Here is a 26,747-nt window from a genome sequence, read left to right on the forward strand (position 1 = left end):
ATCAAGGGAAAAGTTTATGACTTTCAATTTTAGGCACTTTAAAAATTCTTAGCATTTAAAGATTGTTTGTTTTTCTAGAACACAAAAACTACTTAAAATAGACCAAGTTGTTAGTTTTTTTGTATTAGGAAGAGAATGAGATCAGAGCTAGTGAGGTGGGGTTTAAGAGAAAGATTCTTCTGTCCATAAAATGGAGAAAATTATCTTCATTTTGACACAGAAGGAGAGAAAGTAAACCTTGTATTGCAAGGAGTTTCTTTAAAATTTCAGCTAGTACAAATTACATTATTCCCGTTTCATAGAATGTTTTCGTTTAATATGATTTTCTCTGAGGTGGTTATTTGGAAGGCGATCTTGGACCACCATGTTGGGTCACAGCAAAAACGCATATCCATGAGATCAGATTAGCCATCTAAGACCCCCGTATGGAAAACCTCGCATTTTCATTTGTAAAGGTCTGGTATGATTTCAGGATTCCTCTTTATTTTACAGTCAGAAAATGAACGAAATTACCACATTTTCTATCAGCTTTGTGCATCTGCACAGCAGTCGGAATTTAAACATCTTAAATTAGGTAAGTAATGCATGGTGTGTAGAAGAGTCTCTTTTTTGTGTAAGAATTTAAATTCTAGGTTAATCTCTTCTTCTTATAATAACATCACTTTTAAAAAGTATTCTATCCAAAAATATAAGATCCTTCAATTCCAGGAGTGGAATTGATGCATTTAACTAAGAAGATAGATTAGTTAGGGGCAGGTTGGTCCAGGAATCAGGTACCCTTCAACTCCAGGGTTCTTTTCAAAGCTCCAGACCAATGGAGATCATCCATCTAGAATCACCTGAAGAAGGCTTCTGACCACTGGGACTTACTGATCTAAGTCCTCAAATTTTATTTTTTATCTGAATTTCCTTGGATGGTAATTTTTCTAAGGTATGACATATTTCCCTTTCTCCTAAGACAGAGTATCTATGTCATAATTTGAACATCCTTGAAGATTCAAAATCATTATTAATTGTAATCATAATTAATGAGCCACTTTTCCTTTAGCGCAAACAGCCCAACTCCTGTGGTACCTCAGCTCTCCTGTCTTGGTCACCCGGGCTGAGTTGGTAGATAGTATTGTCTAGTGTATTGGAGTTGAATGCACGCTCTCTAATCCTGAAGAATTTGCTTGCACTTGTAGAATCTAAGTTTCTTCGGATGTTATATAATGATAGTATCCCTGCCTTATCTGCCAAACAGAATGCAAATAGTGAATGTGGAAGGGCTTTCTGAAGTGTCACTTACTATTATTTAGGTGTACATCTGGGCTGCCATCTATGGGGTCACACAGTCAAACATGACTAAGCAACTTACCAGCAGCAGCAGCAGGTTATTATCTTGACCATGGCGATGTTTTTATAACAGTATACCTATATTAGAACTCATCAAGTTTTCTAAAAGTTTTTCTACAGCAAGTTTTCTACCTTCAATGAACCTCAGTAAAGCTGTATGAAATTGTTAGCTGTGGGAACAAAACCCATGTGCTCTGGAGTCAGGCCTGCATTTTACTTCTCGCTCTGCCGCAGTCACTATTTGGCTGTGAGCGGGCCATTTCACTTTTCTGAGCCTCAGCTTCTGAATCAGCAACGCAGAATTCTAAGGAGTCAGTGGAAACACATTTGTGAAGTGCTTAATATAGCACACTAAGTGTGAACTGCTCTTCTTGCTTCTGATAAACGTGTATGTCACCTTCTTGTGTCACAAACATCATGATCTTTTCATTTCAGGGAGTGCAGAAGAATTTAATTATACGCGAATGGGGGGCAGTACGGTCCTTGAGGGTGTGAATGACAGAGCCGACATGATAGAGACTCAGAAGACCTTCACACTGCTGGGTGAGCGAAAACATCTGTCCCAGGCATGGCCGTCTTCTCTAAGAACGCGGGCATGCACAGCATGCATGTGTTCTGAAGACATCTGATCTATTCTAAGTTTAGGATGTGGTTGTTGTGTTAGTTGCTCAGTTGTGCCCAACTCTTTGTGACCCCATGGACTGTAGCCCACCAGGCTCCTGAGTCCATGGGATTCTCCAGGCAACTGGAATGGGTTGCCATTCCTTTCTCCAGGGGATCTTCCCAACTCAGGGATCAAACTCAGGTCGCCTGCTTTGCAGGTTGATTCTTTTACCATCTGAGCCACCAGGGAAGCCCAATTTTAGGATGAGTCAATCAAAAAACATATTTAGAGGCCAAATGATCTAGATTGTGCGTTTCCCTTGATGGATCTAGAAATCAACTCCTTTGCACTCAGGCTAACTGGCTTGCTGTGAGAAGCATGAGCCGTAAATCCTGTGGATGCTCATGAGCTCTTCCAGGCTGACTACAGAGAAGACAGGTGAAAGGAAAGGTCTGAATCAGTTTAGAGGTGTGATGTTGAGCCTACTTGGCCTTGACAGGTATCCTGATGATCATGGTAAAATAAGGGACACCTATACGGAGTTCACTATGCACCAAGCACCATTCTAAATACTTTGTTACCTGTATTAATTCATTTAAACCTTATAACCACCTTATGAGGTAGATGCTTTCTTTTTTTTTGTTTTTTTGCGTTTACAATAGGAAAACTGAGGCATGGGGATAGTAAGTGATTTACCCAAGGTTGGGGTGGCTAGTAAAGAGCAGAACTGGCAGTTATACTCAGGGTCTTTAGACATCTCATTTGTATACATAAAACCTGATCTTTAATTGCTAGGATGCTGACCCAGATGAAGTAGGTACTCTTCAGTGTTTTCCCACCTTGCCTTTCCCACATGGAGCTCAAGTTTGAAAAGACTACAAGTGATGTTTATAAAAATAACCATTCACTTTACCATTTTGTATTAGTCTAGACATACATACAAAACTGCCAGTCAAAGCTTCTATTGAATGTGAGACTATAGACCATTTTTACATCTTACAGAAAATATTTATCTCTTATTAGCCCTAGCTGTTTTCATTGTTGTGGCCTAGTTTGATGATATTTGAATGCAAAAGGCAAAGAACTTGAGGTTAAATATATCAGAGTAATAGGCAAGATGAGCACAGTTGTGTAATTGAGAATGAACACAAGATGGTTTCCTAAGCACAATTTCCATCCAATTCTGCTCCTTCAGAACTGCTTTAGGATTCCCCTGGTGGTCCAGGGATTAAGACTGCCTGCCAATGCAGAGAATGAGGGTTCAATCCCTGGTTGGGGAGTTAAGATCCCACTTTCCTCACAGCAAAAAAAAAACAAAAACAAAATATAAAATGGAAGCAGTATTGCAACAAATTCAATAAAGACTTGGTCCTTACCCTTTGGGTCCTTACCCAAATTCAATAAAATCGTCCACATGAAAAAAAAAAATCTTTAAAGTGACCACTTTAAGAAGGGCAGTTTAGATAGTGTCTAATACTGTGATAAGCAGTTTTGGTACTTATGAACATTTTCTTAAAGTAATAATCATGATTCCAATCTCTGTGTAACGTGCTCCTTTGAGAGGCAGCACGAGGAGGGGACAGGCAGCCTCGCTCTGGCAGGGCTTCCAGGGGACCTGTCCTTCCTTCCCACCTCTGTAATGCGTCACCTCACAGTGAAATGATGCAGGCAAAAAGAGGATGCTCTGCAATCAAATAAGTAAGAATTCAGAGCCAAGCTGGCAGGACTCTGGAGGGTACCCTCTCCAAGACTCAGTCTCTTGATCTGTAGAACGGCTGTATTCCTTACCCACAGGACACTCACGACAACTGGAAGGGAAATGCACGTGGCACCGGGCTGAGCACACAGCAGATACTTGCTAAATGATCCTGCCTGCTTTCAACCATCCTTTGAGCAAAACCATCCCCTCCTCCAGGAAACCCTCCCTAATTATTAGAAGTAGCAGCAGCAATTTTTTTCCGGTTTATCACATACATTACATCATTTTACAGATGTCCATGCCAGCAAGGCCAGGACTAACATGGGGCAAGAGAGGCAACTGGGGTGCAGAGTTTAAGGAGTGCTTGCTCTCAGGATGGTATAAGTGCAGAGCTGGCCCTGGGCACCTTGCTTGTGTTACCATGGCCCCAGCCCAGCACACCAGGCCAAGATGTTTTAGGCAAAGCCCCCAAATTTTGTGGGGAATAAGAATAGCAGTCCACTGCCTCCAGTGGCTTATAAAGGTGATGGCTGCCCACTCTGCTGTGTGAAGGGGGCTGGGAAGAAAGAGACAGAGCTGTCCTGCTTCACTCCATCCCGGGATTTGTCTCAGAGAGTGACTGGGCGTGATAGGGCAACCATAGAATCTGTACCTGTTTACTTACCACCAAGTCTTATTATTTAAAAACACTAGCCTGGTGACCTCCTCTCCTCTGATGGTCTGCACTTGGCCATTAGACCTCACAGTTTAGCCCTTAATTATCTATTGTCATGAATTTGCTCAGGTTTTTTTCCCATACCTCATAGAATAGGTCTGTGGCCTTGCATGTGTGTGCGTGCTAAGTTGCTTCAGTCATGTCTGACTCTTTGCGATGCTATAGACTGCAGGTAGACCTCCAGGCTTTTCTGTCCTTGGGATTCCTCCTCCAAGGTATCTTCCCCACCCAGAGACTGAACCCACGTCTCTTGCGTATCCTACATTGTCAGGCAGATTCTTTACCACTAGCACCAGCTGGCACAGGTCAATTATTATCTCTGGGCATCAGTTTCCCCATCTGTACACTGGGGCAGCAATGAAAATACTCAGTCATTTCAGTTATCTATTGCTGTACTCCAAACCTTGGTAGCTTAAAATGACTATTTTTGATAACATATGACATAATTTATCTGTTCCTCTATTACAAACTTTCAGGTTATTACTGGGTTATTGTCATTAAGATGAAACTTTAATGAACAATTAATTCCATGTAACAAATAATCATTAAAATTGAAAACAATCCAGCACTGTTTTAAATGATCTTAACTACGAGTGCTACTCTTTGAGAAAGTGATTTATGCCAGTGGCTCTCAATAGTGGAATGTCAGGTCACCTGAGACTTTTCTTTTAAACATATTTAACATCTAGATATCACCCCTCTCCTACTAAATCTGAATGAGAATATCTGCAAATAATGATATATCTGAAAGAGAAAAAATAATCATACAGAAACTTCTCATTCTAATCTATGAACTGTGTGTAAACTTTGAGATAGACATTTCCAATTAAAAATGTCTAACTCTGGGTTCCTTTCCATCAGGAATTTATGAACTAACATTCAATTTCTACCCTAGTCAATGGTTCTAACAGAACTTCTCATTTTAAAAAGATCAGGGACTTCCCTGGTGATCTAGTGGTTAGCACTTTGCCTTCCAATGCAAGGAGTGCAATGTCAATCCCTAGTCAGGCAGCTGATATCCACCTGCCTCATGGCCAGAATAACAAAACACAAAACAGAAGCAGTATTGTAACAAATTCAATACAGACTTTAAAATGGTCCACATTTTAAAAAATCTTTAAAAAAAGTACCACTCCTTAAAAAAATCAAATTTTTTTTGCTACAAAATTTTATTTTCCAAAGTTTACTTAAACTCAACAAAAGACAATCATTATAGAGAAATATACAGTTCTTAATGTTTTTCCACATGCATACATTGGAGATGGCCATGAGTCCTCTAAGAATAAGACCTTCATCAATAAGCCAGATACAAAATAATAAATATTGTGTGATTCCTCTTATATGAGGTACCAATAATAGGCAAATTCATAGAGACAGAAAATAGAAGTGAGGTTACCAAGAGCTAAGGAGAGGGAAGAATAGGGAGTCATTCAATAATGACTACAGAATTTCTGTTTGGAATGATTTTCTTTAAAAGTCATGGAAATGGATAGTTGCACAATATTGTGAATGCACTTTAACTGCATTGAATTAGACACATCTGTATGCAGGTCAGGAAGCAAAAGTTAGAACTGGACATGGAACAACAGACCGGTTCCAAATAGGAAAAAGAGTACGTCAAGGCTGTATATTGTCACCCTGCTTATTTAACTTATATGCAGAGTACATCATGAGAAACCCTGGACTGGAAGAAACACAAGCTGGAATCAAGATTGCCGGGAGAAATATCAATAACCTCAGATATGCAGAGGACACCACCCTTATGGCAGAAAGTGAAGAGGAACTAAAAAGCCTCTTGATGAAAGTGAAAGAGGAGAGTGAAGAAGTTGGCTTAAAGCTCAACATTCAGAAAACGAAGATCATGGCATCTGGTCCCATCACTTCATGGGAAATAGATGGGGAAACAGTGTCAGACTTTATGTTTTGGGGCTCCAAAATCACTGCAGATGGTGACTGTAGCCATAAAATTAAAAGATGCTTGCTCCTTGGGAGGAAAGTTATGACCAACCTAGATAGTATATTCAAAAGCAGAGACATTACTTTGCCGACTAAGGTCCATCTAGTCAAGGCTATGGTTTTTCCTGTGGTCATGTATGGATGTGAGAGTTGGACTGTGAAGAAGGCTGAGCGCCAAAGAATTGATGCTTTTGAACTGTGGTGTTGGAGAAAACTCTTGAGAGTCCCTTGGACTGCAAGGAGATCCAACCGGTCCATTCTGAAGGAGATCAACCCTGGGATTTCTTTGGAAGGAATGATGCTAAAGCTGAAGCTCCAGTACTTTGGCCACCTCATGCAAAGAGTTGACTCATTGGAAAAGACTCTGATGCTGGGAGGGATTGGAGGCAGGAGGAGAAGGGGGCAACCGAGGATGAGATGGCTGGATGGCATCACTGACTTGATGGACGTGAGTCTGAGTGAACTCCGGGAGTTAGTGATGGACAGGGAGGCCTGGTGTGCTGCGATTCATGGGGTTGCAAAGAGTCGGACATGACTGAGCGACTGAACTGAACTGAACTGAATTGGTAAAAAATATAAATAAGTAATATGACAATTTATCACTGGCTCTTGTGACTCTGAGCTGACTGGGCTCAGCTGGGCACTTCTCACGTGGGGATTCTTGTCTGGTGGTGGCAGGGGCTCGATCAGCTGAAGACTTCTGTTACCTGGGCTGGGGTGCCTGGAACTACTGGGGGCAGGGCAGGCATTTCTCTCTCTCCATGTGGCCTTCCTCACGCATGCTGGTCTCGGGGTAGATGGACTGCACACGAGGCTAGCTTCTCCCAGAGCCAATTCCAATAGGCTCAGGTAGACTCTGTGGGTCTTTTTATGAACCAGCTTCAGAAGCAGTGCAGCATCACTACTGCTAATGTGCTTATAATCAAAAGCAAGGCATAGGATCAGCTCAGAGTCATGACCCTCAGGGAGGGAACCACAGAGGGTATGAACAATTGGAGGGTGATGCATTGTTGGGGGGGTCATCTTTGGTAGCCACCATAGTAACTGTTAGGGATATTGTGGGAATTAAGAGAGAATCTCTTAAATGGTTTGTGAACTGTGATATGCTCTGTCTGTGAGAGATCAGTATACATTTAATGAAAGCGTGACCTCAATGCATGAATCACTAAAAAAATGTCTTTGGCCAGATATTGGCAGATTGCAGCCCTTTTTTATAAATAAAGTTTTATTGGAACACAGAGACACTCTTTTAACTATGATCTGTGGCTGTTTTCATGCTGTGATGCTAGAACTGAGTTCTTGTGACAACCTCTACAGCCTGCAAAGCCTAGTAAGAAAACATTTGTTGAACCTTGTCCCAGGTGATAGAGTGAGCATAGTTGATGGGTTCCTTTGACCTTTATTGAAATCTGTGAAAGGACTTGTGGGTGGAGTCATGAGCCTAGCTTCAACCCCAGTGTATCTAAAACATGGACATCTCCTGAGGGCCCCTAACCAGGCAAAGAAGTTGCAGCAGTCTTTGGAGACCTGTTTCCTGCTGTAGAGTGGATTCACATATGGAACTTACTGTAACTTTGAGATTGCCATCATCCTGTGACCCCCACAGCCAATAATCTCATGCTATGTGTCAATTTCATGGTCTGTGAACCTTCCTTGTCCAACACAGTAACCACTAGCCACAGATGATTGTCTGTGTTAGTTAAAATGAGATAAATTTCAAAATTCAGTTCCTTAGTTTGCACTAGGCGTGTTTCAAGTGCTCATAACCGTATGTAGCTAATAGCTGCCATGTAGTTCAGCACAGATAAAGAACATTTCATCCCCAAGGAAAGTTCTGTCCAACAGCACATCTCCAACAATGTGAATACCTCGTGTACACCACTTAGCCCATGGGTCGTGTCCTCTTGTTTGTGTCTCAGTGTTTTCTGTCTTAGATGTTGATTCCCTCATGAACAGACTACCCAATGTGAATCATACATAGGCTTATAACACCGTTGGGCAGATACCTTTCTTAAAATGTCGTTGCTAAATAGGTACTTGCTGGTTGATTTGTCCATTGCTGTGATTTGCTATGGAGACGGTTTGGAGAGACAGGCAAGGTTAGCAGTGAGGTCATCCAGCTCGGTACCCAGATCCACTTCACAGCACACCTGGTAAACAGACCTCTGGAGTCTGCTCACACTTCTTTGCCGGTTGTGGGGTTGTCAGGAGAGCATCACGTTTAGATACCCTGTGGTGACCTAGGGTAGATCCCCTGGGGTGACCTGGGGCAGCTTTGTGATTCCATGGGTCTTTTCATACACTGCAGCGATCGCTGGCACTAAATTGCTTAGCCATGGCACATGCAGTGTGACTGTGACCTTGGCAAGTTCGCTAGACTTTCTGTGCTTTAGTTTCCTTCTCTGTAAAATGGGAATAGTTCAGTTGCTCACTTGTGTCAGACTCTTTGTGACCCCATGAACTGCAGCAGGCCGGGGTTCCCTGTCCATCACCAACTCCTGGAGCCTACTCAAACTCATGTCCGTCATGTCGGTGATGCCATCTAACCATCTCATCCTCTGTCGTCCCCTTTTCCTCCCACCTTCAATCTTTTCCAGCATCAGGGTCTTTTCCAGTGAGTTGGTTTTTCAATACAGGTGGCCAAAGTATTGGAGTTTCAGCTTCAACATCAGTCCACCAGTGAATATTCAAGACTGATTTCCTTTAGGATGGACTGGTTGCCATCCAGGGGACTCCCAAGAGTCTTCTCCAACACCACAGTTCAAAAGCATCAATTCTTTGGCGCTCAGCTTTCTTCACAGTCCAACTCTCACATCCATACGTGACTACTAGAAAAACTATAGCTTTGACTAGACAGACCTTTGTTGGTAAAGTAATATCTCTGCTTTTTAATATGCTGTCTAGGTTGGTCATAACTTTGCTTCCAAGGAGCAAGCGTCTTTTAATTTCATGGCTACAGTCACCATTTACAGTGATTTTGGAGCCTAAAAAAATACTAGTACTTTATATAGTTGTAAGGATTAGATGAGGTGAGGTGTGGAAAGTATTCAGGATAGTGCCTGGTGCAGTTTCACGCTCTTTCTCTTCTGACTCTGCTTCTGAGGTACTAAAATGGTTCTGGTACCCAATTCCAGTGTGTTGCTGGGACAGGGGTCTCCCATACTGCACTCTTCCCTGGACACCAGCTGAGTTTCTATAGTTCGGCTCAGTGCTGACATTGTCTCCCTGGAGAAAGCATCTGATCTCATGGGTTGAGGGCTCAGTCTCACACGGCTGGACGCCCGGCCCTGTCAGGTGACAGCCTCCAGTCCAGGTTGTTACTGGTGCTCCTGACTGAAGAGCTGTAAATCAGAGGTTCCCTTAACTACCTCCTTGAATTCAACCAATTTGCTAAAGCAGCTCACAGAACTCAGGGAAACATTTTACTTAGTAGATCACCAGTTTATTATGAAAGAATATAAAGCTCAAGAAAAGCCCATTGGAACCAATACATAGGAGCAAGTATGTGGGAAGGAGCAAAAACTTCTGTGCTGAGTGTGTCACTCTCCTCAGTCCCATGGGTCCACTCCAGGGCTCTCCAAACCTTGTCCTTTTGGGGTTTATGGAGACTTCAGTACATGTACACAGATTAAATCATTGGCCATTGGCAGTCAGTCCAACTTGCAGTGCCTCTCTGCTCCCCGAAGGTTGAGGGGTGAGACTGAAAGTTCCCACTCTCCATTGCAGGGTTGCTTCCCCTGGCAACCAGCCCCCATCCACACATGACCCAGGGGACATTCCAAAATTGCCTCATTACCAAAAGACGAAAGTCTCTCTCACCACTTAGGAAGTTCCCAGGCTTTTTGAAGTTCTGTGCCAGAAACTAGATGAAGGCCAATTTATATATTTCTTAATACAAATCACAATATCACAGGGACCTTAGCAGATCACAAGTTACCCCCTGAAGAAGCAGAATGGGGTGCATTTTGATCAAGAGCTTACTTCCTTTGTTCTTCTGCTGACTCTCATTTAATTCATCCTTTGATCTCTGCCTGACCATTAAGATCTCTGTCAGAAAGAAAACTCTGGAAACAGATCTTTCCTGGACCTCAGGTTCAAGGAACTTGACCACTGTGTTTCTTGTTGAAACCCACTTCAAGCCATCAGTGCTTTTGCAAGGATTTTATCTCACTGAAGAGAATTACTTAACTGAGGTCTTAAGTTCTTTCTTTGAGTCATTGCTTTGGAGTTATTTCAGTTTTGTCAGTTCTGGAAGGCATGGGTTTAGTCATGGATTATGCAGAGAGTGGGCGTGCCAGAGCAGATTCTCAAAGTTTGCATTTTTAGTTGCTTTTCCTTGTCACTTACCTGTCATTTATCGTGGTGATGCCCTGGAGGTTATTTCTTTTAGAATCTGCTATCCTTCAAATGGAAATGTTAGCTTGAAATGGAGTGACTGCAGATGTCTGGACTCTGGTTGAACTGGAGGCATCTATGTAATTTTGGTTTGAAATCATATCTGACTTTTAAAAAAATTCATTTATTTTTAATTGAAGGATAATGGCTTTAGAATATTGATTTGGTTTCTGCCATGCATCATCAACATGGATCACCCATAGGTGTACATATGTCCCCTCTCTCCCACCTCCCACCATTTCCCATACCTCTAGGTTGTTACAGAGCCCCAGTTTGAGTTCCCTGAGTCATATAGCAAATGAAATCATATGTGACTTTGATTTTGTGTGATCTTTGAAGGAGAGAAGACTCTCCAGGTTTTGAAATTCTTTTGGAACATGACCTAGCTGCTATTGAGATATTCCAGGTATCTTCAAGTCCGGAGCAGCAGTGACCACAGTGGCTCTTTCTGGGCATTTAGGGCCTGCTGCTCTTTTACTGGAGGAAGTGAGGGTCTCCTGTTGGCTTAAAAAAGAAATGCACAACCTGAAAACTGAAAATTATGTTTTACTCAGAAGACAAAACAGGGCTTAAGCCCGGGATGCAGCTTCTCGGACAGCTCTGAGGGACCGCTCTGAAGAGGTAAGGCAGAAGCCAGGATATATAGGAGTCTTGCAGCAAAGACCAGGTAGTCAGAACATCAAAATATTACTGTTAGTTAAAGAAAACCAGGTATCTCAAATTAAGGAATTGAGCACTTTTCTATCGTATATATGGGAAGATGCAAAAGTCTGGGCTCAGTGAAATCATTCCTTTGATAGGCACCTTAGCTACCTAGAACCGGTATTCTGCTTTTCTCCATCCTGAGTCCCCTCAGGGTGCACCCCTGGGGGCAGTGATAGTGGCTGAGAGCTTGATGGGCGCAGCATCCATTGTTTGCTGATGTGGCAGGCAACTCTTTTCATTCACAAGTGATATTCCACCTATATTGGTCAGGGTCCCCTGCACGTGGGGCATATTCAAATGAGATAAAAGGAGGAGAGTTTATTTACCAAGGGAGCAACTACAAATTGCAAATTGTGTGGGGCTGAGAGGGCTGCAAGGAGCAGTAGGGGCCTGGAAATAGCAACTCTTTCTGTTTGGGCACAGGAGTGTTACTTGAGCCTGAAAGGAGGGTCGGGAAAAGTCAGCACCAGACCTGGAATAGATACCTCCTGCACAGCCAGCCTGAGGCAACTTCGAGGAAAGAGATGGGGAGATGTACCCAATACCTTCTCCTCCTGTTCTCTGATCTCCTGACAGGGTACCCATTGGCCAGACCCAATCAGAGGGCATGAAAACCCATCACCTTGGTCCAAACAGGCCAGCCCTCTGGGTCAGAGAGCAGGGTACAGAACTGGAGGGGCAAATGGAGTCCTTCCAGCACCATCATAAAAAGCATTTGGGGAGCTTGTGAACAAAAAAGAAAAAAAAAATACCAATAAAAAAAGCACAGCAGGGACTTCCTTGGCAGTTCAGTGGTTAAGAGTTTGCCTTCCAAAACAGAAGGTGCAAGTTTGGTTGGGTAGCTAAGATCCCACATATCTTGCAGCCAAAAAAAAAAAACCAAAACATAAAATAGAAGAAATATTGTAATAAAGTCAATAAAGACGTCTTAAAAAATGGTCCACATTAAAAAAGAACTTTAAAATTTTTTTTAATTTATTTAAAAAAGGAAGCACAACATACAGAATGAATGAGAGCCGATTCTCCCAGGAACGTGACATGAAATGGTTACTCAGATATTAATTTCTGAGTTGAACTTCCCAGCAGCCACCGCAGGGGGGAAGCCTGGTGGGCTGAACAGTTAACATTGTATGTCTGCACACGTCAAACTAGAGAGACAGACTAGTGAGCCAGATTCTCCCTGGGGTCCACTCCCTTGTACCCTGTCCCATCGCTTGGCACTGATGGTATTAGGGGGTCCTGAAAGAATTCACGTGCTTATCTTACTAGTGATTATGCAAGAGAAGAAATGGAGTATTCCTAATTTGGGAAAAATTTTGTTTTCAGGTTTCAAGGAAGATTTTCAGATGGACGTTTTTAAGGTCCTGGCGGCCATCCTACATCTGGGCAATGTACAGATTGCAGCAGTGGGCAACGAGAGATCAGTGATCAGCGTAAGATACGTGTTTGTTTCCCCCGTCCTGTGCTGGGAGGATCATCAACAGAAGCTCTCAGGGTTACCCTGCTTTTGCATTTCAGCACCAGGCACACTGGACCTACTAGGGAGACTAGTTTAACAGGAACAAGGAAGATCGGGGTTTCCATGGGTTACCTTCAAAGAGTAAAGCTTCTTCCCCTTGTAACAGCAGAGAAGGGGGAAACACAGCCTCTGTGTGGTTTCCTTTTATTCAACAGATTTTTACTGAAAGCCTGCTCTCTGCCAGACACTGTTGTAGGCTCTGGAAAAACATCAGTAAACAAAACAAAATCAGGCCTTCATGAAGCTTTTGATCAGGGGGACAAAATGGAGGGGAGGAGACACAGTAAATGTTATAGGCTCTGGCAGCTGGCAATAACCATTAAAAATGAAAATAGGGGGCTTCCCTGGTGGCTCAGTGGTAAAGAATCTGCTTGCCAATGCAGGAGACGCAGGTTCGATCCCTGGTCAGGGAGGATCCCACATGCTGCAGAACCACTGAGCCCATGGACCACAACTGTTGAGTCTGCTCTAGAGTCCAGGAAGCACAACTACTGAGCCCGAGTACCACAGCTACTGAAGCCCACACTCCCTAGAGCCTGTGTTCCTCACCAAGAGAAGCCACCTCATTGAGAAGCCTGCATACCGCAACTAGAGAGCAGCCCCTACTCACCACAGCTAGAGAAAGGCCTGCACAGCAACAAAGACTGAGCACAGCTCAAAATAAAACTAAATAAAAATTATTTTTTACAAAGAAGGAAGATAGGGACTTCTCTGGTAGGCCAGTGGTTAAGACTCCACACTTCCAGTGCAGGAAGCTAAGATCCCACACACCATAGGACATGGCTGGAAATTTTCAAAAGGAAAATATAGCAGAATAGGTGGGGACAGGCTGTGCCTTTTGTATCGGGCATTCAGAGAAAGCCTTTCTAATTCAATAAGGAAGTGAAATTGTGTCTATATCTGGGGTTGGGATATTCCAAGTAGAGGGAACAGCAGGTACAAAGGCCCTTGGGCAGGAAGTGTTATTGGAAAAATAGCCAAAAGGTTGGTAAATGCAAAGACGAGTGAGCAAACGGAGAAGTGGTGGGTGAGGTCAGAAAATGTGTGTGTGGGGGGCACAGATCATGAAGAACCTTAAGGGCTCTAGACGTGTCTTACCTCCTGACACGTGCCTGAATGAAACACCAGTGGTGCTGGCTTCCTCTCTGGAAATAGGCTTCCATGTAAGTTTTGTGACCAATTTCGTCATTTCATGGACACAAGTTTCTGTATATGTGTGTTAGGCAACAAATGCTATATTTTGGTGTGAGGTATGTGGTTATCCTCAGCAATATCCGTGTAACGAGGACAGTCACATGTTAACAATGTTTCTGTGAAATGCAAAATCTCCTTGCCGTTAAAGCTTTGAACTAACAATGTGTGTCTTAGTCAATTCCAGTTGTCATAACAAAATGCCACAGGCCGGGTGGCTTAACAACAGAAGACTATTTTCTCACAGTCCTAGAGTCTGGAAGTTCACGATCAAGGTGCCAGCACAGTTGAGTTCTCAAGATGGTGGCTTGCAGACAGCTGCCCTCTTGCTGTGTCCTCACAGGGCAGAGAAAAGCCAAGCTCTGTTCTCTTTCCTCCTCTTATAAGGATGCTAATCTCACCAAGGGGCCCCCATCCGCATCTAAACCTCTTTAGCTTCCTAAGGCCCCACTTCCAGGTTAAGACTTTAACACGTGAATTTTTCATGTGACTGAGACATTCAGTCTTATAACAATGCCTCCAGAACAACCGATGGGAACAATTGTTAATTTTGTACACCTGTTCATTTCTCAGCTCTGGTACCTACGGTTTAGGGGAGAGAACGCTGAGTAGATGTGGAGGATGTGTTTTTTGGCTCAGTGCATCAGTCCTGTTGCCCTGTGACCAGGAAGCAGTTCTTCAGATTATCACACCAAGTGCCGTGCCCCATCCGCACCAGTTCCCGGTCCTTGCAGAGTCAGTTCACAAAGGACTGGGAAGTTTAGGGGAGGTGATGGCAGGGCTGGGAGGTGTGCGGTATAGTTCTCCCACTGGGTCCTGGCTCATTTACCTCGGAAATGGGCTTCTGCCCTTTTTCTTCTGAAACTCACATAGACTGAAGATATGACTTCCAAATGCCCTGGCTTTGAACTCTGTTCTGTGAACTTTGTTGTGAAGGTAGCATTTTGGAGAAGGAATTAAAATTGCTATACTAAAAATCCTTTGTCTATTGACCTTAGGAGACAAATCCCACACACAAAAAACGTCAGATCTTTGTAGAAAATTATTTCCATTCATTTGCATCAAGAACGTGAAATATTGGGCAAATTTGATCTGAATGAAGCCATCTTACATTTTAAAATTTGCTGCCCCTTTGCATTTCCCCCTATGGCTGAGTGTTTCTGTCTCAGAAGGTTTGGTTCCTGCTTAGAAGGAAGGAAACCAATGGCTCAACCAAACCTCACAGTACTGACATGCTTTATATTATTGTGATACTGGTCAGAAGGGACGTGGGTGGGCAGCAAGGAGGCAGCAGGACTTTTTAGGTTGTTAGAGCCACCATAACCTGATGCTTTTAAATGGAATCATGTGATTTTCCCAATTGACTGAGATGCTATCTACAGATTAGCCCATCTGGGAAGTTTTCCCTGCCCAAGAGGAATAGTGGTATGCAGTCACATGGGATTGCATCTCCTTGCCTAGTGACAGGGACCCCTAGTTCCTGCTGCCTAAAGCAGGAGCAGACCTTTCCTCATCTGCTGGCCAGTGGGGCAGCTCTCATGCCCAGGCTTTGGAGAGAAACAAGATTCACTTTGTACATCCAGAAGTCCCCCACCACAGCCCTCATATTGGCTGGTAAACACTTCAGTTCAGGGAGCCCACCACGTTCTCCCTGACAACACCGCTGAGGTCCCTCCTGGGCCAGAGCCCACCTTGGGCAGACCCCAGCTACACAGCTACAGGGCAAGTGTAGGCTCTGACAGGTGGCCTGGGTATGATACAAAAGGGCAGAGAGAGGCCTCAAGGCTGTGCCACAAGCACAGGAGTGGGGGGAGGATTTCTTCTGTGGCTTAAACATCACTACTGACATTCTTTGGCCAGAAGGAAAATCTGGGTAGGACACAGCCTAGGATCTCCTGGCATCACCACAGCGGTGCCCAGCCTAGGACCAGGTGCAGCCTCCATGCCCCCACAGGCCCTCCTGCTTCGCTCCCAGCCCTGGCTCTGTGTTGTGAGGCCTAATCGTGCATAGGTCGAGGGGCACAGCTGGGTGGGCCAGTGCCTGTTTAGATGGCCTGACGGGGCTGTGTCTTTTGTTTCTGAAGGAAGATGATGGTCACCTGGAGGTGTTCTGTGAGCTCCTGGGCCTGGAGAGTGGCCGAGTCGCTCAGTGGCTGTGTAATCGCAAGATCGTCACAACCTCTGAGACAGTGGTGAAGCCCATGACCAGGCCCCAGGCTGTCAATGCCAGGGATGCCCTGGCCAAAAAGATCTACGCTCACCTGTTTGACTTCATTGTGGAGAGAATTAACCAAGCCTTGCAGTTTTCAGGCAAGCAGCACACTTTTATTGGTGTTTTGGACATTTATGGGTAAGATTCTCTTCATGAGCTTGTTTTTCCTCATTTAAATGTCAAATGCCTGTTATGTTTAGGTTGTTTTTAGTCTGGTTGTTCTTTTGTGTTTCACATTCAGGAAGATGGTGTTGTCTGATTTTGCATCTGTGGATGTTAAGTACTGTCTCCTGGGCTACAGTGTCTTTTATGTAGGGTGCGTTAAAAAATTTCTAAATCAGTAATGGCCAACATGAAGAGTGCATGCCAGCTACCATGCTGAGTGGTTTCCATGCACTTATTTTATTCCTTAAACAACCTTATAATTATCGCCATTTTACAGATAAAACAACCGAGGCTTAGGAAGACTCATTCACAGTTGCTTTGCTGGTGGGAGAACCCAGTACCATATAAGGATTGCACCCACCTCTGTCTTCCTGCAGAGGCCCCATGAGCTGTGGAACCATGACATGCCTCTCCCACTTCACAGGACGATAATGACAGCCCCAGAGGCCCTGCACCTCGCCCACGAGCACAGCGCCAGAGGCAGGCTCAGACCCGAGGCTTTGACCAGTCAGGCCCCTCATGCCTACATCCTCTTCCATTCTTGGATCATAGGGGTCATGTGTTTGCCCCATTCTCCATGAATTCTGATACATTTGGTGGATCAAGTTACCACACTGGAGGGTTTTCTCTAGCTTCTTTTCTTTGCCCAGTCCTGCTTTTCTGGGTCAGACTCATCCTAAAGACACTTAAAGAATAGAGTAGCCAGAGAGAGTGAGGGAGGGAAGCCCGGCCAGCATGGAGGCCAGCTCTGGGGGAAGTTAGCACTAGGGCTTTTGTTTGTTAGAGGCTGGCCTCAAGCGCCCAACCCCTTCCCCTCCCGGGACCAATCCTGGCTTCTCAGAGGGAGAAGGGTAGACTGTCCCAGGGAAGGCATCATGGAGTATTCTACCTGGATTGGGGAGTAGCCCCTCACACCCTGGAGAAAGCAACTCACCCTCCTACCTTCCCATATGGAGAGGCGAGCTAGCTCTGCCGGCCGGCTGCTACGTGCTGTGGGGTGAGGCAGGCAGAACTACCCAAATTCAGAGAAATCATTATTTCATACGAGCCTCAGAGGTGTTACCTGTTTAACACGGTGATAGTTTGGTGGTTTAGTCACTAAGTCGTGTCCGACTCTCACAACCCCATGGACTGTAGCCCGCCAGGCTCCTCTGTCCATGGGATTTTCCAGGCAAGAATACTGGAGTGGGTTGCCATCTGGGTTCTAAGTTAATACATGTGACTCCCAATTAACAGTATCTGTCAACAGTTATAAAACTCTTACATTGCTGGGGTAGTCTAGTAAATTATTTACCTTAAAAATAAGGATTTGAGCAGCCAGTAATCATCTAAGTAGATTTTTAAATGGAAATAGTCCTGCTTAATGACAGTCTCTCTCATTGTGATGGAAATAAGTGATTGTTATATTTTTCTCTGTTCTTTTCTGTGTTTTTTAAAATAAATAGCCCTTTATTTTTAAGAATATATTATCTCATTCAAGAACACATAGTCATGTACCAGGACCTGTGTCAGGTGTGATGGGTGAACAGAATGGACATCTGGCCCCTGCCCTGTTGGGACTTAAATTTTAGTGGAGGAAGAAGCCATCAGAGATTGGGATGGTTCCTGGGAAGGGAATAAGTGGATGGATGTGCCAGCAGTTAACCAGGCACCAGGAAGAGAGGGGGCAGCTGAGAAGAAGGAGCTGAGAATAAGAAGTCAGGAGAACAGCAGGCAGGCATTAGGCATCCACAAAGTTGATAGACCATGGTAATAAGGAATTTAAATTTTTGGCTAAGTGGGCAAACTTCAAACAGGAGGAACTGCAAATTTTTAAGAACTTGTTAGAGTATATTTTAAATTTTTTTTGGACTCAGAGGGAGAGGGAGAGGGTGGGATGATTTGGGAGAATGACATTCTAACATGTATACTATCATGTGAATTGAATCGCCAGTCTATGTCTGACGCAGGATGCAGCATGCTTGGGGCTGGTGCATGGTGATGACCCAGAAAGTTGTTATGGGGAGGGAGGTGGGAGGGGGGTTCATGTTTGGGAATGCATGTAAGAATTAAAGATTTTAAAATTTAAAAAATAAAAAACTAAAATTAAAAAAAAATAAAAAAAAATCAAAAAAAAATAAATAAAATAAAAAGCAAAAAAAATAAAATAAAATAAATAAAATAAAATTAAACCCCTCTTTAAAAATTTAAACAGTAACATGTTCACTTGTCACCCATGAATTCATTTTACCCCTCCAAAAAAGTAAGCTCTCCTCTTTAAATAAGAGTGTTACTGGAGTGAAGTCTGGAGTGAATCCTTTCATGCCTTTCTCCAGTATACCCATGGTTGGATTAGCCCTCATCCCGTGGATGGAGGAGACTGGTGGGCTGCAGTCCATGGGGTCACTAAGAGTCGGACACGACTGAGCGACTTCACTCTCACTTTTCACTTTTATGCATTGGAGAAGGAAATGGCAACCCACTCCAGTGTTCTTGCCTGGAGAATCCCAGGGACGGGGGAGCCTGGTGGGCTGCCGTCTATGGGGTCACACAGAGTCGGACACGACTGAAGTGACTTAGCAGCAGCTGCTGCGAGAGCTGAGCTCAGGATGAGCTGGGAATAAGGCAGCCTGAAAGGGAAAGTTACCCTGCATGAAGACAATGAAAGCCCAAGCTGTGAGCCTTGAGATTTCAGCTCGGGTCGTCGAGGAGGCTTGTGGTTCCCTAGCCAGCCAGATGTTTATGTTCTCTGGACACCGAGCTGGAAGAGCTTGGGGCCAGGAGTCGGATCCCAAGGAGTAAGCACTGCACCACACCTGTTGTATGGCCTGGAGGGCATCACTGAACCTCAGTTTCTGTGTCTGTAAGATGGGGCCTCTCTCGCAAGGACAAGTCAAATGGAAGAAATTGTGAATGCATCTTTACAAACCACAAGGATTATTCTGACGTGAACAGGAAAAGGAATGTCATTGATGTTTGACATCCTGCCTCTACCCTAGGAAGTCCTGCCTTTGGCCCCAGCTGTGGGCTGCAGGGCACAGTGAGGCCCTTCTGCCTCACCTCCAGGCCCAGCTGTGGCCTGTCTGCAGTGTCCAGCCGGCCGAGCCTCTCGATCACCCAGGGCACTAGTGGAATGGGGCTGTCAGGGCTCTGGGTTCTCCTCTTGCTCCATGAACAGTCTGGGACCTTAACCTCCTCAGAAATTCTACACTGAGCCAAATGGGCTCAGACATGTGAGACTCCCAGGGGACCTGTGGTTGGAGCTGGCAGGAAACTCAGGATTAGAGCGATTAAGAACTAAGGCTTTAGAGTCACCACGAGCTGGGGTCAGATTTCGCGTGTCTGGCACCGCTCTGTGATGGTCACCATCTCTTCTGACCGTTGTGTGGAACGGTGGGGTAAGGGCAGCCCTTCACCTAGGGTGGTGTTAGGGTTAAGCATGGTGATGGGCATCAGCACCAACACCTAAAGTGCTCGCATTCCTCCTGGCAGGAACGCTCCTCTGCCCAGGGGGTGGATCAGGTGCCCCAGTTCTGTTCAGCCTACATCATGTTTTACAGAGGGAGGTAATTCACGTAAAAGTCCAGGTTTCTGGATTCTTTTGAGAGTCAGGTGACCAGACATCCTGACCTGATTAAGCCATGGCCACAGCTGGCTCGAGCTGAGCAGCAACCATCCTGTAGGGCAGACCTGGTTATCACGGGTCCCACCCAGTTCCAGCCCCTCTCCATGCTGTCGTCTCCCGGCCTTTTCAGCTCCTGGGTCTGCAACTCCAGAGGCAGCCATTGAAAGTCTGAAGATGGAGGTGGGGCCGTGTCTTCCTTGGGCCTGAAGGGGTCTGCTGGGCTGTGACCTTGCTCTTTTCCTGTGAGGACTATGAAAGCGCCCCTCGGGGAGGCAAAACCGTGCTGCCTCTGCCTTCAGCAATGGGTGGGGGCACAGGAGACAACGTTGCTTTTTTCACTGGGAGCAGAAGTGTTACAGTCAGGTGGACTCATAGCTAACTCTGACACTGACTGTGTGACCCAGACAAATTTTTGAACTTCTCAGTCTTGTTTCCTCATCTATGAACTAAGGATAATGAGGCTGATGTCAGTGTTGTTGTACAGATTGTGTGATATGCCATGTTGTGCACACGCCTACTTTAGTGCCTGCCTCAAGTAGGTGTTTTGTACACACCAGATTCCTTCCTGGGGCCGCCTGGAAAAACGTGACTTATCAGCTCACTGCTAGGATGGTTAAAACAAGAACTGAGGCATGTTTAAAACTCACAGAAAACATAAAAAACTGTTAAAGTTGTGAAAAATACTAACCTATAAACAAATGTGTATGTCCTTCAAGTTATGTCTTAACTAGTTTAAACTGTATTTCAGTTTTGAAACCTTTGATGTGAACAGCTTTGAACAGTTTTGCATCAATTATGCTAATGAAAAGCTGCAACAGCAGTTTAACCTGGTAGGTGACTTTTTTGCCTACTTGAAACTAGCTCTCAGCTGTGTCTGTCTGTCTGTCTGAAAAGGGAGAGAGGCCGAGTTTGGCTCTTTGCCTCTTCAAATCTCGCCAGCATTGAGTCACATGCTGGCTCACTGCACCATCTTGTGGCTGTTCCTTGAAACTGCACCTTCCCGCCCGATTTCATTTTTGTGGAGGCACCTGCCAACGTCTGTTTCAGTTCATCACCTGCCATTCTTGGATACAGACCCCTTCCAGCCAGACCAAGTCACTCAGTTTCCTGCAGGCTCCAGTCCTTGTGAGCCTCGGTATCTGCATCTACTCTCTGCCACAACCCACCTGCCCCTGTCCTTTCCCATCCCTTCCTCTTCACCTGGAGAGCCCCTGCCTGTCTTTTGAAATTCAGCTTCTCCCACACAACTCATGAGGAAAAGATAGTGTGACATCATAGACAGCATGAGCTTTTGCTGAAACTGAAGTGGATTTGAGTCTCAGATCTACCACCTCCTTCCCCTGGGGGCTTGGGTTCTCTGAGCCTCAGTTTTCTCATTTTTGAAAATGGGTCAGATGTATTTTCCTAGTATTCTTGTGAGGAGAACACTTAATATTGAATCACATTCAGTAAATGCTTCTTTGCTTTCTTATTCCTTGCTCCAGAGTTAATCCGTGTATAAGCATTAAATTTTACCCCACATTTGTACTCTGTTATCATTCTCATGGATTCCCTGGAAGTTTAGCATTAACTGAAACTAAGATTTATTCCAAGTGGATGTGCAGCATAACTCACCTGAAGTCAAATAGTACATGTGGATTCTGCCCCTCTCCGGACTCCAGGGCCACCTTGCTTCCCAACACACATATTCACCACAACCTTAGAATGATACATGTGTGAGACACTCTGAAAATAGCACATCAGAGGCTGAAATTTCATTCTTTTCTTTTTTTATTCTGCCTTTCCTCCTCTTCCACTAAATCCTCCTTATTTTTCCCCCTTTGATGTTGTTAGAGACATCTATCAATATGCAGATCCTCCTGGGAGGGGTAATGACTTAAAATATAAGTATAAGCCCTAGTGAGTTCTCTCCTGGCTCCTGTCCCATTGATCTGCCTTCTGCTGGACCCCTGCATCTGAGTAGCCTCTGGGAGCTAAGCCATGACAAAATGACCCTGCCACCTTCCTCTCTTGGCCTCCATGCCGTCTGTGCTCCCTTCTGTGGTTAAAGCACCACCCCTGACCCGGTGTCCTGAGCCTTGTGTTCACCCAGCCTCTTTGCTCTTACTCCCCTTCCTTGCACAGCATCCAGCCTCTGCAGAACCCTGGGCTGAGTCCTGTCTGGGCCCTCCCCTCCAGTTCTGGTCTCTTCAAAGCCATTCCCACCTCCAAACCAAGTTACCTTTACAGAACCTAAGTCTTGTCATGAACTCCATGGGTCCTCTCTCCCCTAGGAAAAGGCCACAGGACTGAGATTCTCTGGGGGTTCACTACAAATCTGGTCTGGCATGATTTCCCCTCTGCTGTCCTCAGCAGCCCCATCTATCACTCCAGCCATTACCATTGTGTGCTCTTTCTCTCTGTCTCTCTCTCTCTGCTTGTGTGGGCACTGTCTGGTTCCCAGCCACCTGTTGGGCTTCCTGCAGTTCCCAGTGGGATTCTCCCATGGGAGCCTTTCTCCTTGCAGCCCCTCCCCCTTCTGCCACCTGCAGCCAGGATGACCCTGAGCCAGCCAGCCCTCTGGAAAGCCTTCCCTGTACCCCTGTTGTTCAAACAAGTAATGCACAAAGCTCTTCAAGTTGTTAGCCTCTCACACTGGCCCCACAGCCAGCCCTCTTGGGTGGGCTTGCTCTTAACCCAGTCAAAGAGTCTGGCTCCATGTTTGACAGCAGCAGTGGCTGAGCAGGGAGAGGTTCCAGGACCGCCTTGAGTGCCAAGGGTGGCAGGCTGGCCCAGAGTTTACACCCCAGGATGTGGGGACCCACTCAGCCTGGGCAGCAAGATGACAACTAGACCCATGATAGGACCTCAGCAGCACTGATTGTGGGTAAGGGGAGTGACATGCACCTCGGAGGCTTCCATAAACATTACAGATGAAGTCATGTGCCTACATTTTCCAAATGTCTATGTCCTGTTCTTCAGAAGCACACTCTAATACTCTCTCTTACTTTCTATATTAACTTCTGGATTTCCAGCATGTCTTTAAACTTGAACAAGAAGAGTATATGAAGGAAGACATTCCTTGGACTCTCATAGACTTTTATGACAACCAACCAGTCATTGACCTGATTGAAGCAAAAATGGGCATTTTGGAGTTACTGGATGAAGAATGCTTGGTAACTTTTAAAAATAATTTTCTTTAACTTCAGAGCAATAATAGATGAGCCTATTTCCAAATAGAATTTTTAAAAATCTACATGTAAATTCCTGATTGATCAATTACCAGTTGATTTGCTGTTAATTCTGGGACAGCAGTCCATAGCAGGAACCCCAAGAGGCTGAGTAAACCTCCCACCCTCAGCATGTATAGCCCACCCATGGGTAACATGCATGACCTCTTAGGTCATGTCTAACAGGGAAGAGCACTTTGAAGCTGACTCTGGGTATGTATATAGAGTAGACATGCAAACAGCAAGTGACCACACTCCAGTTGTTAATGACTAACAGGGATTGAGTTTTGTCTTACTTCCTGATTCCATGAGTCACCCACTGGGAGGTGCAGCTGAAAAATCAACATCATACAATTGAGAAAAGAGACTCTAGGAATTTTCCTATTGTTATTACTCTCTGGGAGGAACAACTTTATAGTGAGTCAGCCTAGCAGTGGCCTTCATGGGGCCATAGGAAAAAATAATCCCTAGGATGGTATTTGGTCTTTTGGGTTTGAAATTGATATTTTAATGTTTAAACACCCACATCTTATTTTTTTCCCCAAAGATTTATCACCCCCTTCCATGCTCAGATGGTAAAGTGTCTTGCTTACAATGCGGGAGACCTGGGTTCAATCCCTGGATCGGGAAGATCCTCTGGAGAAGGAAATGGTAACCCACTCCAGTACTCTTGCCTGGAAAATCCCATGGATGGAGAAGCGTGGTGGGCTACAGTTCATCAGGTCTCAAAGAGTCAGACAAGACTGAGCAACTTTACTTGTCCATGATTTTTTTTTTTTAACATAAGAAAAATAGTCAGTTTAATGATAATTACAACAGAGCGTGAGTAGTCAATTCCAGGACACCAGGGGGGCATTCGCGGAGCACCAGCACAGCTGTGAAAGGGGCCCCTGCGCGTCCTACGGAAACACGGGCGCAGGCACCGGGGGCCCGTGGGGAGTTCGCGATGACGGCTCAACCTGCTGCAGAGCACGCCTCCGCGGTGGCTCCAGTGCGTCCCCTCCCACCTGGGCGAGGACGTGGCTCCGTCTCCTCGTCCGTGGAATTGTCCATGATTATAACGTTGAAGACGTACTGGTATTTTCTCCCTATAATTCTCAATTCCATGGTTCTTCTCACAAACCATCCTTTCTGATGCCACCTTTGTTTTAGTCCCTGCAGTGATGTAAGATTAAAAGGCAGGCACCAAGGCCAAACATTCTGGAATGATCTACTGGGGGCAGGGTGCAGAGGCCAATGTGGGCTCTAGGAATATTTGTACCAAATCTACAGAGCTCCCCTGGTGACTCATATGATAAAGAATCTGCCTGCAACACAGACCTGTGTTACATCCCTGGGTTGGGAAGATCCCCTGGAGGAGAAAATGGCTGCCCACTCCAATATTCTTGCCTGGAGAATCCCATGGACAGAGGAGCCTGGTGGACGACAGCCCTTAACATCGCAGAGTCGGATTCAACTGAATGACTAACACTACAGAGATAGTCCCCAGGTGACCAGTGTCACAAAGAAGTTTGCAGGTGTCATTTGGACACTGGAGTATTAGATTCACAGAGTTCAGGCTATAGCTGAGGATAGCTTCAAAATCACCAGCAACTAGCTTAGTGTAAATAGTTAAGACCTAGTTCAAGGAGGGAAGTATTAACTAGGCAGTGAAACAAAAGAAAAACTCTTCCTGAGGCAGGAGATGGGAAGGACTACATTTGGGTGCCAACCTTTCTCCATTCAACCAAGAATAAAAATTGTTTTCACCTAATGGAATTTATGCTACTTTTTCCTGAATCTTTAGACTACTTCGGGAAAAAATATTAAAATACTGCCAGTTTTGCAGAAATAAAATCCTTCATCTTTATATCATTATATCACTGTTTCCTTTTCATTGATAACATCTTGTTCTTCTAAAAGAGCATTGATAAAATGTCTATTGAAATATCACTCTAAAGAATAAGATCAAAGATAGACTCATGCCTCTATTGCTGTTGAAAAAGGAGCCTCCCACGTCGAGCAGTCCACTTGGAAGTGCAGCTCATCTTGGTTTCTTAGAATCAGCACTTTTCCTCCCCTTGGTTAATCTTTTGTCTCTAGTTGTCTTATTTGCTGTTTGGTTTGCTTTTCTCTTCCAGTTACCGCATGGGACTGATGAAAACTGGCTTCAAAAGCTGTATAATAATTTTGTCAACAAAAACTCTTTGTTTGAAAAACCCAGAATGTCAAACACCTCCTTTATCATCCAGCACTTTGCAGATAAGGTACAGTGAGAATCTGGAGCAGAGCTGTCTGCCCGCGGCTGTCTAGCTGTTCCCTGGGATGAGCAGGCAAGCCAGGGGCTTTTCCGGTCAGAATTGTCACAGTTAGCGTGTAGCTGTGATGAGGAATACTTGTGTGTATGCAGGCGTGTGTGTGACGGTTCTCAATTTGTCTTTATCACATAATACGTGAGTTTCGATTATATTATTTAAAGATAAACGTATTGCCAGTGGACCTCATTTCTGTTTGGGGGCTTATTGTAAGTTCATTAACCGTTTATGAGTTTATTTTCTCTATGAAAATGTTATAATCAAGACTGGATAGGGACCTCCCAGGTGGTCCAGTGGCTAAAACTCCATGCTCCCAATGCAGGGGCCTGGGTTCAGTCCCTGGTCAGGGAACTAGCTCTCACATGCCACTAATAAGAGTTTGTGTGCCACAACTAAGACTCAGCACAGCCAAAATAGATTAAATTTTTAAAAAAGACAGAGTAGTTGTTTCCTACACTGAAAGCTATGTCTTTTTTTGACCCTTTGCTTTTTTATTGTCATAATTTATTACTTTGGTAACATAGATTGACTCAAGAGGATGGGCTTTCTAGGTGATCTTTGTTTTCCTTGTATGTCTCCAATTTCTTATGGAAAAATGTTACTTTAATTTCAAAAATTATTTTTAAAAAATTGCAGAAAGCTTAGAAAATGGAAGGATAAGAAGACAATTCACCATAGCCACCTGCCCTAAACCCGCTTTCTCATCTTACTTTCCTTCCACAAGAAAACTCCTGCTCTCTGCTTTATTACCCACTTGGTGTTACTCCTGTAGCCTGGCCAGCACCTTGGAATCGTGGGGACAGCCTGTGCTTTAGCTGCTGATGCTGTGGGTCAGTCTGCTGGTCGTGCCTGGGTGCCCACAGGGGCAGCGGAGGGGACAGCCAGCTGCTCAGCTCTAATAACCCGTGTGGGCAAGAGGAGCGCTGTTAAACACAATTGCCTTTAGTGCTTTTAGGGCCTTTCAGTGCTTTAGTTTTTCACGTAGGCTCCTGAAGAGATGCACGTGAAATGAGTGTTGATGTATCAAGTTATATTTTCTAGTTGTCCTTTATAATTTCAGTTGTGATCCCAAGTGAAAAAAAAAAATCAGATTTCCTGTAAAGCACATATAGGGGATTTACTTCAAGAGACTCTGTCTATAGTA

The 26,747-nt window shown here is 44.7% G+C and overlaps 1 protein-coding gene across 1 annotated transcript in view; it reads left to right on the plus strand.

Annotated features, from left to right (window-relative positions):
* Positions 1-26,747, plus strand: part of MYO5C (myosin VC) — a 121,106-nt gene that overhangs the window by 25,537 nt on the left and 68,822 nt on the right. Inside the window, exons 7-13 of the mRNA XM_069596500.1 lie at positions 493-574; positions 1,771-1,878; positions 12,736-12,842; positions 16,204-16,469; positions 20,849-20,930; positions 23,115-23,255; positions 25,430-25,555. Of these exons, the coding sequence (XP_069452601.1) occupies positions 493-574; positions 1,771-1,878; positions 12,736-12,842; positions 16,204-16,469; positions 20,849-20,930; positions 23,115-23,255; positions 25,430-25,555 (912 nt within the window). The remainder of the gene's footprint in view (positions 1-492; positions 575-1,770; positions 1,879-12,735; positions 12,843-16,203; positions 16,470-20,848; positions 20,931-23,114; positions 23,256-25,429; positions 25,556-26,747) is intronic.

This window comes from Ovis canadensis, chromosome 7, assembly GCF_042477335.2.
Source record: "Ovis canadensis isolate MfBH-ARS-UI-01 breed Bighorn chromosome 7, ARS-UI_OviCan_v2, whole genome shotgun sequence".
Classification (NCBI taxonomy): domain Eukaryota; kingdom Metazoa; phylum Chordata; class Mammalia; order Artiodactyla; family Bovidae; genus Ovis; species Ovis canadensis.